The 15,065-nt window shown below is 45.7% G+C and overlaps 1 protein-coding gene across 2 annotated transcripts in view; it reads right to left on the bottom strand.

Annotated features, from left to right (window-relative positions):
• GALNT15 (polypeptide N-acetylgalactosaminyltransferase 15) overlaps positions 1-15,065 on the bottom strand; it is a 48,768-nt gene that overhangs the window by 6,031 nt on the left and 27,672 nt on the right. For both annotated transcript variants that reach the window (XM_032267201.1, XM_032267194.1), the window contains exons 4-9: positions 12,908-13,075; positions 10,375-10,492; positions 8,870-9,064; positions 5,094-5,225; positions 4,608-4,712; positions 1,906-2,049 (exon numbers count right to left, since the gene is read on the bottom strand). In XM_032267201.1, the coding sequence (XP_032123092.1) occupies positions 1,906-2,049; positions 4,608-4,712; positions 5,094-5,225; positions 8,870-9,064; positions 10,375-10,492; positions 12,908-13,075 (862 nt within the window). The remainder of the gene's footprint in view (positions 1-1,905; positions 2,050-4,607; positions 4,713-5,093; positions 5,226-8,869; positions 9,065-10,374; positions 10,493-12,907; positions 13,076-15,065) is intronic.

The following is a 15,065-nucleotide window of genomic DNA, read 5'->3' as shown; positions in this document are numbered from 1 at the left end:
AACTCCAGCCTGGGCAACAAGAGCAAAACTCCATTAAAAAAAAAAAAAGAATGTTAATCTAGTGTTAAATATATTTACATTGTTATGAAACAGATACCCAGACTTTTTCATCTTGTAAAACTGAAACTCTACGCTCATTAATAAACAAATTCCCTCTTTCTCCTCCCCTGCCTGCCCCTAGTAACCACTATTTTAGTTTCTGTTTCTATTAATTTGACTATTTCAGATATCTCATATTAGTGGAATTATACAGTGTTTGTCCTTTTGTGACTGGCTTATTTCACCAGCTTAATGTCCTCAAGATATGCCCATGTTGTAGCAGGTGATGGGATTTTCTTCCTTTTTCAGGCTGAATAATATGTCTATAATACCACATCTTGTTATCTCTTCATCTATGATGGACATCTGGGTTGCTTTTACTTCTTGGCTCTTGTAAACATTGCCACCATGAATAGTACCTCATTCCTTTTTCTGGCTGAATGATAGTAACTTTTAAAAGTATTATTTATTAATGCCTGAAATAAGCTGGGTGTATCTTACCCCCCAATCTTTTACTTATTATTTTTAAATGCTGTTTCTAAAGCATGTCTTATTAATAGGACTTGCTTAGAAAAATCCTTTAAGATAATATACAAAGGACCTTAACTTGGCTTATAAGACTTCTTTGAGACCAGGCACCGTGGCTCACGCCTGCAATCCCAGCACTTTGGGAGGCAGAGGCAGGTGGGTCACCTGAGCTCAGGAGTTCAAGACCAATGTGGCCAACATGGTAAAACCCTGTCTCTACAAAAAATACAAAAATTAGCCAGGCACAGTGGCTCACACCTGCAATCCCAGCTACTCAGGAGGCTGAGGCATAAGAATAGCTTGAACCCAGGAGGCGGAGGTTGCAGTGAGCTGAGATCGCACCATAGCACTCCAGCCTGGCTAACAGAGTGACACTCTGTCTCAAAAAAAAAAAAAGACTTCTTTGAGCATGTGTGGGTCCCTTGAGTCCTGTCTTCAGCTGATCACGAAAGCCCCAAGTGTTTTGTTCTCAAGTGCTTATTGTGAGCTTAGCTTCAGTTTTCTATTGGATGATTTTCTTCTTTCACAGCCTGCTTTAAGAGTACCAATGCAAAGGATTCCGCTTAGTCATTTTATCCTTTTTATTCCCAGGTGGAAGCTGAAGAAAAGAATCTTTTAAAATATGTGTATTTATTTGTTTGTATGTTAATACCCCAGCTCATTTCAGGAAGAATTTGAAGTGGAGAAAAAGCTGTGTGTGGACACAGCGTTGATAGTGTCATCTACCCATCCCGATTCTGTATATGGGACCTGTTCCCTCTCCCTAAGCACTGACATTGCTTCTATTTCCTCCCTAACTTCTAGAAAGGATCTATAGTTTCTTTCCCCCAAGGTAATAGGGGTCAAAATTTTACTAAAATGATTAAATGCTTACAGTGGAATTTGCATTAAAAGGAAGAAAGTGATATCTATATATCTATATATTTACATCTACATCTACATCTGAAGTTTCTTGATGGGGGGAGGAACTTTGAATTGCTCCTAAACCACACCCCCAAGGTGGCTGAACGCGTCTGTAACATACCTCACCATCCTACCTGTGAACTGAGCTAATGAACTTCAAAAAGAGGTGGATCCCTCTCTCTGCAATGACCAGTGTCAGAGCTACACAGAGACATGTAGCTCACAAATCGTTACATTTGAAGGTGCCAATGGCCCAACTTTGCTGCTGGGTTGCCTTTTCCTCCCCCTGAGGACTTACTGCCCGTCCACTAAGTTCAAAAGCAGAGGCAGAGGTCTGTAACACCTGACCTCTTGGAAGAGGCCAGGATGCAGTGCCAACCAGCAGTTCCTTCCGACCAGCAGCACCACCAGGCTCTTCCTGAACAGATTACTCACCTCCTGGAAGTCCCAGTGCTGCTGGTGGATGGTCAGGCCTTCCTCCGTGCAGTTCTGAAGAATTACCTGCTCCTGCCTGACAGCGAAGCACAGGTGCTGTGGGCTGCCAAAGTGGATCTCCTTCCTGCTGGTGTGCTGCAGGTACTGACAGAAGCAATGGTTGTTAGCGCAGCTAGAAAGAGATCTCTCCAACGCTGTTGAGGAGATGAGAAGGATCCACAACAGAGCTGAGGTCTAGGGGCAATCTTCAGATTCTGTTGGGGTCAGCAAGACCGTATCTCATGGTGAAGTCCAAAAACATGCTGCTAGACTAGTCCTGGCCTCTGGAGTCCCCACATTCCGGCTGTTCTCACATTCATATTTACATATTCTGTCATGCTCCTCTGTTATTCTTTGTACTGTATCATAGGCGAGGCCATAAAAAGTGCTCTGTGTTTTGTTGGTATACTGTTGAGAGCACAGATGAGGAAGCCCAGGCGTCTTTCTGGAGAGCCCTGGCCTGCTCCTGGAACTAAGTTTCCTGCCGTTTGGTGTATTTGCTGGCCCTTGCTCATGGGTATTGTTTCCTCCAGCGTTTTGCAGTGTTGGATTGTGCAACCTCTGAGAGGGGCTTTATCTGTGAGGGCCTGTGAGGATTAATTGGAAGCCGTGTCCTTGAGGGACTATTTTCTGTTTGTTTCTGTCAGTGCAGCCTGAACTCATATTTATGTTAATTTTGTGGCTTACAGATAGGATCAGCTTCATGGGTATGTGACCTGTGTGGTCACATGGGGCCTCATGCTTAGACAGGTTTAATACTCTTGGACTCTTGGTTTAATAAACTTGGTTTAATGTTCTGCTGTCGCTGTCTTGAAATTCTTAATAATTGTCAAATTCAAGACTACACTGTCATCTTGCACTGGGCCCTGCAATTAGATAGCCTGTCCTGCTTGAGGATTCCCGAACTACACAATTAGCACACATGTGAACCTAAGCCCATATTAGATGCAAGCTTAGGGTTAAAAATTCTCAGGGGAGAGTAATTTGTTTCCTACTTAAAGCCCCTGTAGGAACAAGCTTCTTGCCATTTTCCAATGGCAGGGGGTGGGTCTTTCTAGTCAAACTTTTCAAGGACAGGTTACCCTTTGAAGGTCAAAGCTGGCTTGCTATGGGAGTTTCATTTCCGACTTCTCATCTCTCATGGGCTGAAGCCGGGTTCTCGTCACCTATCCTTGCATGGAGCCAACACCCGTAGATTCCTGGGGTTGACAGTAACTATCCCCTCACACTTGGTAGGGCAGCTTTGCCCATGCCCGATTCCTCTACTTTCAGTTACCTCTTGTTATCCGACCCTTGGAGGTTTCCCTTTCTTTCTTATAAACTCATTTATTGATGAAAAAGGGTGTGTTATATTTTTTTATCCAGCATATCTTATCTAGGTGTTTATGGGGAAGGGCTTTCAACTTACCTAATTTACAATATTGCAGGATCCTAAAGTTCTTACTATTAAAAAAGAAAGGAACAAAAAAGCTAATATTCATTTTGCATGAAGGAAGCTGTATTGTTGTTTTGTTTCTTTATTTTTTAATTCTTCTTTTTCAAACTCGGAATAATCTCTGTAAAGGCTTTACATTATTCTTAATTGCAGATGAGGAAACCAAGATTTAAAGCCCGCCAAGATCACACAGCTAGAAAACAAAGGAGCTCAGATTCACACCGAGCTATGTCTGACTGCAAAGCTTGATCAGTTTTCACCCTACCATGTGGCTTCCTCACCCAGCACTTGATGTTTATGTCTGCCTCCCTTGTGCCAGGTGTGAATGCCTATCGGTATGTCCCAGGAGACTAGCAAAGGGCAGAGCCAGAGGAGGCCAGATGGATCCTGAGCATCACCCTCCCACATGTCCTATAAGCCCAGAGCCTGTCCCCAGGACCCCAGGGCCTGCACTGCCAAGCCCAGCGTCATCCAGCCCCGCACCACGGACCCTCAGAGAGATGCTGTCTTTTGTCCCCAGGATCTTTGATTCTTCCAGTGAATATCTCCAGGAAATTATACTTCAATGTTTGTTTTTATTAGGGGCCTTTGGGATGTGATAACTGAACAATCCCCATCACAACCTGAAACAGGCTAGGCTTTCTAGGTTGTCATCTAGTTGTGAAAAGAAGTGGACCTACCTGCCCTCAGCTAGCATCAGTGGAAGATTTCTACCACTTGGGCAGTTTTTCTATGATGGAAATTTTGAAGAGAAGAATTACTCCTAAGATATAAGGAGGCCTTCCTAATGACCAAATGGTGCTGGAAGCTGGAATGACCCTGTTGCATCTAGATCCGTATCCTGATTTGATTACCTTCTTCCTCAGTCCTCGGACAATTGAACCCTGCCTGAACCCTGGATGCTTCTGAGTTCGCAACCCCTGGGCTCGTGACTCTAAGTCTCAGTTTTCTCATCTGTCAAATGAAAAGTTTGGCCAAACAGCCTCTCCATTTCCCTTCAACTAAGATGTTTTTATTTTCTGACGAAGGCCCATGTCTGTGCTTATGGATGGAGGTGAGGTGAGCAAAGCTGTGATGGGTCGTTACAGTGGGGGACCATGGCAGTCAAGGGACATGCGACCACAGAAAGAAGATACCTCAAAGGGAATTACAGAGCATCCCAGAAAAACAGCACCCACTTGCAAGTCTTCTTGAGCTATCATCCATCCTGAGAAATCTGACTACCCACCTGTTGCTGCCGACTGTCATTGCAAGGAGCCAACATCATGGGACAGCCCAGGATGTCCCCTTCTGCCTGGCAGTCTGCACAGAACCCAAGTCCAGTGTTGTGGAGCTGAAAGTGGACACCCACACAGAAGTGAATTCCAAATCCCACTGTAAAGATACCCCGGTCAGACACCATTCCTTTCCTGTATTCTCTGGAGTATAGCCCAAGGTGCATTGTTCAGGCCACAACAATGGGTGGGTCAAACTGAAGCTACTGACTCTAAGGGACAGGCCTCCTGAAGGAGGGTCTTTGGAGTGGGTTATGGGATAAAACCCAGCTACCATCCTCAGACTGTCATGAAGGCAGGGGATGGGCCCAAGGCCGCTGAGGCTCTGCTAAGCTGTGGGTGGTTGGCCAGGGACACGGAACAGCTGAACATCTACTTCTTGTCTTGGGAAGCTTCCCTCTCCCTTCCCCCCTCCCCATCTTCCCTGGGTCATATCTTGCCTTTCCAGAGAATCTGGGCCTGGGTTCAGATGGGTACAGCTCAGGGTAGATGTTAGCCAGAAACCAGTGGAATGTCCGACAACCCAGTCTCCTTTGCAGCTGCAAGCGTTCCATGCAGTCTGGTTTCTCAGCCTGGGGAGGAGAAAGACACAGCAGGAGGATGAAAGCTTGTCTTGCCCAGAATTCTCATGGTTGGGGATGGGGTGGCTGGGAAGAAGCTGAAGGATCAGGACAGAAGGAAGAAGCCAAGACCACAGTTCTCCAGGGCTGCAGTGGGGAGGGTCATGTGTTGGGAGAAGAAGGTTTGGAAGGGACAGAATAGCATAGATCTTCCCTAAGAGAGTTGTGGAACCAGTAAGACTGTAAGTGATACCAGCCTCTTCCCACAACCCCTCGAATCCCCAGGCTATAAAGGCTATCATAGGCCAGGTGTGGTGGCTCATGCCTCCAGCACTTTGGAAGGCCGAGGCGGGTGGATCACTTGAGGTCAGGAGTTCAAGACCAGCCCAACATGGTGAAACCCCATCTCTACTAAAAATACAAAAAATTAACCATGCGTGATGGTGTGTGCCGTAATCCCAGCTACTTGGGAGGCTGAGACAGGAGAATCGCTTGAACCCAGGAGGCAGAGGCTGCAGTGAGCTGAGATTACACCACTGCACTCCAGTCTGGGCGACAGAGCAAGACTCCGTCTCAACAACAAAAAAGAGACTATGATATCTTTGCTTTAATGACTTTTCTGCAGAAGCTGGCAAAATGGTGGGGCTTTGCACCTAGGTTGGTGTAAGGAGAAACTACGATGGGCTTCATGGAGGCAGGAACTGACCCATAGGCAATTGAGATGAAGTTGGTTAGGAGATCATGGGCTAGGGGTTGGGGCAAGGCAAGTTTATCTTTCTTCACCTCTGGGTACGGTTAATGAATCGTTCTTTTGGACTACACTATCCCCTCTTTTTGAGATTCTCCTTTATGATACAATTGTCCCAGGATGAAGATCAAGGCAAATCCCTAACGCTAGGACAAATTAATGTTTTTGGCTCTATTGATGATACAAAGAACCGTACCCAAAAGTTTAGTACCAAATCTTGGATACTTTTAGGGAAGAGAGCAGTGACAAGGGTGGGTTGGAATGAACACAGACAAAAACAGAGAGAACCCTTCCCTGGCATGGGGCGAGGAAGCAAGCTGGCTGTGTCAGAGTTCCCACTTGATGGAACTCCGTTAGATTGATCCTCTAATCTGACAATAACACACAGGGTTCACCAGGCTGTGTGAAGTACACTTGGTTTGGTTCTGCTTTCTCTCCCTCAGCTGGAGATGCGGTAAGTCTGCCGTACTGAAATTCTCTCTAGGTACTTCTCAAAGTGTGATTCCCTGAGCATCTGCCTGACTAATGCCCGTGGAGCTTGTTTAAAATGTAGATTCCTGGGCTCCGCCCCCAGAGACTATATATATATTGTATATATTCACAGCATTTCTAATTGCACCAACAAATGTGGGAAGGAGGCTGGAGTTCTGTAAATAATTTGCATGCTGTTGCATTAGGCTGGCCACAGCCAACATGCCGTGTCCTAATGAGCCTGTCTGGTGGAAAGTTAGTCTGGTGCATCAAAAATTATGCAATATTTAACACTTCCTTAATAGTTCTTTATAAACGCAGTCCGTGCCAATGTTAAGAAAATGGCCTCTGAAAGCAAAGCTAATACTTAATTGACATCCCAAGAGAGAAAAATAGATGCTTTGGCCAAAAGGAACCCAAGAGATTAAAAAACTGGAGAAGCTCTGTGGACCTCTACAGAACTCTGTAGAAGGCCACTTGCTCCCCAGTGCCAACTGAATAAAGTCTAAACTCTTTAGCCTGACCCTCAGCGGCTCCAGAGTCTTCCTCCAACCCCTCCTCTGGATGTCTGAACTGAACCCATTCAGCCACTCTTTAGATGTGACCTCCCCTGAAAAGATGTCTGTCATGAGCCTGTCTAGGATGAATCACTCTCACCTTTGCAAACATTATCTCTTCCAGAGGAGCTCCTTCCCCACCAGGAACCTGATAAGCTTTGGGTATGGTTCTGTGTCCCCTGCAGGACCCACCCAGGGCCTGGCACAGAGCAGGTGCTTGGCTGACCTTTGTTGACCATTAGTAGCCATGAAGATAATGATGGCATGAATAGTAAACACACAAGCAGGGCTTACTCAGTGCCAGGCACTCTTCCAAGTGCTGTGGATTTATTAACATATTTGTTCATCCTAACAACAGAAGGAAGGCTCAACAAACGAGGAAGCAGGAACACTGAGTGTTGAAGTAACTTTCTAGATCATATAAGCAATACTTAAACCCAGACCATCTTGTTCTTGGAGTCCATGGGCTTAACCATCAGACAATATAGCTTCTAGATTGGTGTCTAGAATTGGACACATGCTTCCACTTCCCACAGAGGGAGACGGAGAAGGAGACTAAAGAAGAACAAAGATGCTAGCTAGTCACTGAGCTGGGTCTTTGTGAGAGTTTTCCTTTCAATCCCAGTGGCTTCCTGGAGGAACGAAGGAGGCTGCTGTCAGTAGCATTTCTTCTGTACCAGGAAAGGAGCCAGTGCCTCTCTGTGTAATAGTGTGACTAATCGACAGGGTCCAAGAGAGATTCTAGCCTGCCTAGACCTTGGGAATTACTGTTGAGCCCAGGGACTCTGAGTGCTATTAACACTTTCCCCAGCTAAAGAAACAAAGAAGCTTGAAATTCAAGGAGCCCCAACACACCCCAGGCCCTAGAGGCTATTCCCACTTAGGGAAGGGGTTGGATGTAGAATAGGGAGGAAGCAGAGCCCTGAGGACCAGGGCAGAAGGGGAGGCGCTGGGGCTGCTCTGCGGGGCTTCTCTGTCAGGCTGGCCCTGCACTCAGGCATGTCTTTCCACTTAAAGGGCCTAGACTTCATCTGCGGCACACAAACTCACACCTAGCTCACACCGAACTCACACCTAGCTCACACCTAACACACCTAACTCACACCTAGCTCACACTGAACTCACACCTAGCTCACACCTAACACACCTAACTCACACCTAGCTCACACTGAACTCACACCTAACTCACACCTAGCTCACACCTAACTCACACCTAACTCACACCCCAGAAGTGTAGGCTGCTGAGGGGCTTGAGGGAGCTGCTCCAGGGCTGTTGTGGGTCCTGGGAATCTTGTCTTCGGAGCCCCCACTTTCAGTACGGCAAGCATTAATGTGAATCCACTTCCCATATTCAACAACATTTATGGGTCACTCCGGAAGGACGGGCCTGAGCAGCAGCTGACTGACTGATAATGTGCTATTCATGGACATTCAGTTAAATGTTGAAAATTTTTATTTTTCTATGGCTTTTTGGGGCTCTATTTTTATATTTCATATTTGTTTCATGTCATAGACCATTTCATAGCCTTAAGCCCTTTGCTCAGAACAGAGGCCTGGCCTTGGAGACCTATCTCATCACTTTTCTGTGTCAACCCCTCCCCTGGCCCCAGGTGAGGGATCACATCCCATAGATGTCATCCCATAGATGTTAGGGAGCTTCAGCCAAGGCCAGCTGTGATGTCCCATGGAGAAGACAGAGAGACAAAGGACAGCCTCACCAGGTGGAGAAGCCACTTGAGACAGTGCAGCTTGTGGGAAGCTCAAGTTAGAATCTTCTGTTTTCCCCTTCAGGCAAGGGAGAGGAGGGAGCCCTCCCTGGCCCACCTCCTGCTGGTGGCCCTGTGCTGGACACAGAAACCCCCACCTGGCTCTCTCCTTACCTTGCTCAAGGAGAAGGCCTCTGGGCTGTGTCTGTAGAAGGTTTCTTTGAATGACCCCAACCAGGTCTCAGCAATGCGAACCTTGTTCCTCAGGGTGGCCTCCTGGTCGAGTGGGGAGTGGGCATCCTGATTTCGGTAGATGTGCCCCACCCGAGAGCACGGAAGGATTTCAACGGAGCCACCACAGAGCCAGGCCTGCCGTGAAAGGAGAAGATAAACACTTCGGCATTCCGCCTTTAAGAACAGTGGGAAATAAGGAGCCTTGTCTATGAGGGACTGGGAAAATGCACAGGAAGTCGTGAGCACACATGGTGAAGATGATTATGGTCCTCAGGGTGGAGTAGAGTTTTCCGATTTGGAAGTGACGAGGTGGAGAGAATAGAGGCAGTTGTCCCGAAATGGGGACAAGGGGACCATTCCCATGCAACTATCTGAATGTGCTGCCCTTCAAACACATGCAGATCCAGCACTTAGAGAGATGTAGCATGTTAACAGACACCCCAACTCCCCAGAGGACACTTTGGGGAAAAAGAGGTCCCCAATTGTCCGGGAATGTTTAAAAGCTTATGAAGTGTCCTACAAAGGCACAAGAAGCTGTTTGTGGTAGAGACATAGCAAGCTTTCCTGAGACATAGTCTTCACTGTTTTAAGAAAGTTCCCTCTGCTCTCCCACTCCCAAGTGGCTGGAGTTCATTTGGCAGGAAGCCTTTCATTCCACATTTGGGGATAAGGGTTAAAGCAAAAACAGTCCTAAGATAAGCAACATCTGAATGGAAACATCAAAACCGGAGTTCCCAAACTGTGTGCCAAGGTGTCCCAGGGTGCCCCAGCAAATTCCTAGGGTCTGGTGTTCAATTTTTGAGAGAAACATGGTGACATCTGTTGGACTTAAATAGAAGCTTGAGTGATCCACACTTTCAGCATTAGATCTCCGCACTTTTGATGATGAATATTTTGGGGAGTTAGGTTTTTGGAGGGTACTGTGATCAGAAAGCAAATATCATGCTAGAAACCAATGTGGAACAGGAAGTGAGGGCGATTCCAAAGTTCAAGAAGTTGTGTGGTGCCCAACAGGTGCTAAGTTCTTACTACAAGTATTAAAGTGCTTGGGCCAAACTACTCAATACACAGAACTCTGGGTATGTGTTTTGGTCTATGGGTGCTGTGAAAAAATTACTAAGATCTAAGAGTGCTATGAATAGAGAATGTATGAGAGCCTCTGGAATCTCTGCACAGCGTTACAATAACTGAGAGTATCCCCATTCTTGGAAGCAGGTTTTGAGGGTCAATTTCATGAGGGCGCTGAGAGTAAAACCAAGCTTCAGCACAAGAGAGATGGGAAACTGTGAGAAATGGGAGGTTCCACGCACAACACGGGAATGACTTTATAATTTTCCCACAGCCTCATGCCTTCCCAGTGACCTTTCTAATGCCTGCCTCCGAGATGTGACCATACATATGACTCCAGAGATCCCGCTTGTGTCCTCCCTTGGTCCAGGACATACCTTGAAAGACAGTTCGAGGTTTTCGCCACCCCGCAGCGACATGAGAGGGTCATACGCTCCAGTGTTTTGGAAGTAATGTCTGTCGATGGCCACCACCTCTCCAGGCACCACAGGGCTCCTGGACACAGAAGACGGCAGAACACTGCAGTTCAGAAGCCAGAGCACAGCAGGCAAGGCTGGGGGCGGGGGCCTCCTAGGTAGGATCGCCAGGGGCCGAGAGAACAGGCTTTGGGCTCAGGTAGAAAGCAATGTTTTTAATTGCAAGACTGGAGCAGAGCCATGATGTGAGAGATCCCAGTATTTGATGAAAAGAGAGCTAAGCTTGCCTGGGCCTTTTACACTCTGTCCTCAGGTACTGCTCCTAGAGAGGGCCCAGGGACCACATCTGAGACTCCCCTGCCCTCTGGCTTGAGTCCCTCTGGAAAGATGTTTGGGAAGAAGGTCTTGGTTAAAACAAAGTACCCTAAGAGAGGCAGCGCCAGGCCTGACACAGCAACGTGGTCAGGCGCTTTCCTCCTTTCTCTTTCTCACCCTCTTCTGTTTCCCTAATAACCATCCATCCTCTCCCCAGTTCTATGATGAATCCACCAGGGACCCTGGAAGCAGGTAAGTCCCCACTGCCCTGGGGGGAAAATATATGATTTATAAACACAGGAAGCTAGAAACCCTTAATAAGGGAATGGAGATCATAATATCCCTCAGAGGGATTTTAAACAGCAAAAGATGTAGTCAGAAGGTTTTTGAAAAAGGGTCTCTTCATCTAGAAGGAAGAAATTTTAAAGCAACCAAATTCTTGGTATTTTTCGAAGCCTAAATGACTAAGAGTTTAGATTTTTCTTAATTACAAAAAAAAATGGTAATACATTAACAAAGCTACTGGCCTTTAGATTATAAAAATTCGACATTATACCAGAATACTAAAAACTGATATTGTAATGATTATTCAGTATAATTTCCAACTCCGCCACTCCCAATTTGTAAGATCTTAGGTGGGATAGATGTCTTTGAGCTCAGCTTCCTCACCTCCAATTGAGGATAAAATAGTGCTTCGTCATTGTGTTTTGAGGGAATGAAAAGGGCAAGTCATGTAAAAGGTGTGGCTCTGTGCACGCCACATTTTAAGTGCTCACTGGATTTTGATGTTACAAGTTCAGCATTCCTTTTCTGACACCTGTGGGACCAGTGTGTTTTTTAATGCAGAATATTTTGGACTTTAAAAAGCGAAACACATCAGTCCTAGTGGGATCTGGGCCCCTCTGTAGTTAAACATACTAGTATTTCTATGGTGAAACATACACATGTTTTCACTGTAAGCAGTAAGTGGGATAAATGAGGCCGACGCAGACACCCATGTCAGTTCAGGGCAGCTTTTGCTGCCTAATGATTTTGTTTGTGTTTTTTTGAGACAGAATCTTGCTCTGTTGCCCAGGCTAGAGTGCAGTGGTGCCATCTCAGTTCACTGCAACTTCTATCTCCTGGGTTCCAGTGATTCTCATGCCTCAGGTTCCCAAGTAGCTGGGACTACAGGAGTGTGCCACCATACTCAGATAATTTTATATATTTTTTGTATTTTTAGTAAAGATAGGGTTTCACCATGATGGCCAGGTTGGTCTCGAACTCCTGGCCACAAGCGATCCGCCCGCCTCAGCCTCCCAAAGTGCTAGAATTACAGGAGTGAGTCATTGCACTTGGCCTGCTGCCTAATGAATTATTAAACAAATGCTTGGTTTTTAGAGCTTTTTGGATTTTGCAGTTGTGAATAATGAACCATGGCCTTGCGTTTAACATATAGCATAGCAGTGAAGCCAGTGGTCTCAGGGCCTGGCTGTCTGAGTTTTAATTCTGGATTCACCTCTCGTTACTTTTATAGTGTTGAGAAACTTTTAAAATCCTTATGTACCCCAGAAACCATGGAGGCAGAAAACCAATCCCCCTGCATCTTTTCCAAATTCACGCCCCACAGAATTCATGAGCTTAATAAAAGGCTGTTGTTCACACCAAGTTTGAGGTGGTTTGTTATGCATAAGATATTTAGTATATCTACTTAAACAGAAGAGTCATCCAAAAACCAAACATGTGAGAAGTGACCCATACAACTGGATATATTTGAGACCTATGGTTCTTAGCATTCATTTGGTTGATTTCTTCCTATTTGCTAAGACAGGACCTGAGGAATTCACACTGTACCTGGTGAGAGAGCTGGGCCAAGATTCCATCTCAGGTTGCCACAGTGGGGCATTAAGTGATGCTACCTGGAGAAGCCTGGCAGAACTTTATGAATACAACAATATAATGGTGGCAACATCCACATCTGGGTGGTTGGCATCTCTAAGCGCTTTTCACATATTCAGTCCTCACAACAATCCTTTAAGGTAAATACTGTGATTGCTCTCAATTTACTGATAAGGAAACTGCGGCATAAATTAAGTGATTTACTAGGACGCTGTGGAGGCAGGATTAGACCCCAGGCAGCTAGGCTGCAGAGTCCATCCTGAGGAGGCAAAGGCAAAGCAGGTGTGAAATGGGGCCTCACCTGATGGGGCTTGTGGGGTACTGGAGGGCCTTGCTCACATGCTCCGGCAAAGGCTCCCAGTAGAAATCCAGCTTCCAGTCCAACACCCCACGCTGCAGCTCCTTCGAGGGGTAATACTGGAAAGTCTTCCAGTCAATCACATCTATCACCGGAGATACCACCCGACTCCTGCAAGGAATTGTGGAATCAAACAAGGGACACAAAGCATCCACTTGCTGGGGCTGAAAACATAGTCTGCACATGGGCTGCCCAATATGGCGGCCACCAACAGCCATACCTAAAATGGGGTTTATCCAAATCAGACGTGGAGCAAATGTAACATACACCCTGGATCGAGAATACTTAGTATGGAAAAAAAGGATGCAAAAAGCTCAATAATTTTTACATTTAATACATATTGAAATGATAATATTTTAGATATATTGGGTTTACTAAAATATATTATTAAAATTAACTTCATCTGTTTCTTTTTATTGTAATGTGACTATTAGAAATGTTTAAATTACATGTGTGGCTCGTGTTCTATTTATATTGTACAGCACTGTTCTACAAAATGTTTTTCCATAAGGAATAGGGGTCCATCACTTTAAAGAGCATGCCAGTACTTTTCTTTCTTCAAAAACATTTCTTGACAGCACTGAGAGATAGAGAGAGGGGTCCTAGGCTCAGCTCTGCTGCTAATGAACGATGTAATCTTTAGATACCTCTTATACCTCTCTGGGCCTCAGTTTCCTCATTAGTAGAATGGGAGGTTGAACTACTTCTCACAAAGGCCTTTCTCAGCTGCAGTGCTCTAGGACTGTGGCTCTTAACTTCTTTTGGGGTCCTTGATCCCTTTGAGACTTGGGAAAACTATGGGCCACTCCGGAGTGAAATCTTATATGTCCATGTAAAAGCTATTGTGCATGAGGTCAGAGAGTTTATGGGCCCCTACTCTCAGGTCTATTTCTTCTTTCTCCTTGTATCATAATACTTGAATAGCTTGAGAAATCAAGGTTTCCAAGCCCTAGAAGTAACCTGACTGTCAATACGTGTGTATATGAACATGCAGTATCTATAAGCAACACAAAGTCTTAAATCTTGGTTTACTTGCTTATTTCCTGCTACAGTTGGTGATTGGTTTTTAGCCCAATTGTTCTGGACAGCCTGGAGATATGACTGCAGCATGATGTGGGAAACTGACATGGGTCATATACTTTTAAACTAAATAGGTAATCACTCAGGTGCACCAGGAGCTGCTGCCCACCTAGCCAATATCTCAATCACATTTTCTCCCCCTGGCCTGTCATGATAATTATGTCTCAAATCTGTGCCATGCAATGGATCAGGACTGAACTTAAGGGTGGCTGGAAGCTATCACACTAAGAGAAGCGAGATTCCTGGGAGGAGAGATACCAGCCACATTGTGCTTCCACTACCATCAAATTCCATCTCAGTTCCATTGTCTAGGAGAGAGCCAGGGTGGTCACACCATTTCGTATCTGCTTTAATCTGTGGCTTTAGGTAACTGACATAGGTGTAAGGAGTTGTGGGGTCTATATTTAGAACAAGGATCTTACTATGCTTTTCCTGCCGCTTTCACGTTTCTGCTGGAAGGCAAGGGGAACGTAATTCCTCTGAGTCCCCCCTATTTTGGGGGGTACCCTGTATTGACCTAAGAAAACTGAGAACCTAGACTGGGGAGGAAATGAGGGCACCTAGAGCTCCCTCCAGAGTCTCCACTTACTGCGTAATGAATCAGGCAGATGAATAAATTTGGCTATTGGCAAAGCATTTTGTGGAATTTTGGAATCAACAGCCAAGAAATTGTGTGGCTGAATTCGGAGGAAACCCAGGAAATGTGTGCCATCTTCAGCAATCATGACAAGAAAGGGCCTTGCATTCAAGCATTCCCACAACCAATTTTCCCTAGATCTCTGGGCTGTGTATTTCTTCTTCTTCTTCGTTTTCTTTTTTTTAAAGTTCTCACTCTGTCGCCCAGACTGGAATGCAGTGGTGCAATCTGGGCTCACTGCAACCTCCGTTTCCCAGGCCCAAGTGATTCTTCAGCCTCAGACCCCTGAGTAGCTGGGATTATAGGCATGAGCCACCATGCCCAGCTACTCTGTGTGTGTGTGTGTGTGTGTGTGTGTGTGTGTGTGTGTGTGTGTGTGTGTGT

Source organism: Sapajus apella, unplaced genomic scaffold, assembly GCF_009761245.1.
Source record: "Sapajus apella isolate SASKATOON/1434 unplaced genomic scaffold, GSC_monkey_1.0 scaffold4, whole genome shotgun sequence".
Lineage (NCBI taxonomy): Eukaryota > Metazoa > Chordata > Mammalia > Primates > Cebidae > Sapajus > Sapajus apella.
Note: the sequence above shows the minus strand (reverse complement) of the source record. Positions and strands in the feature narration are given on the sequence as shown.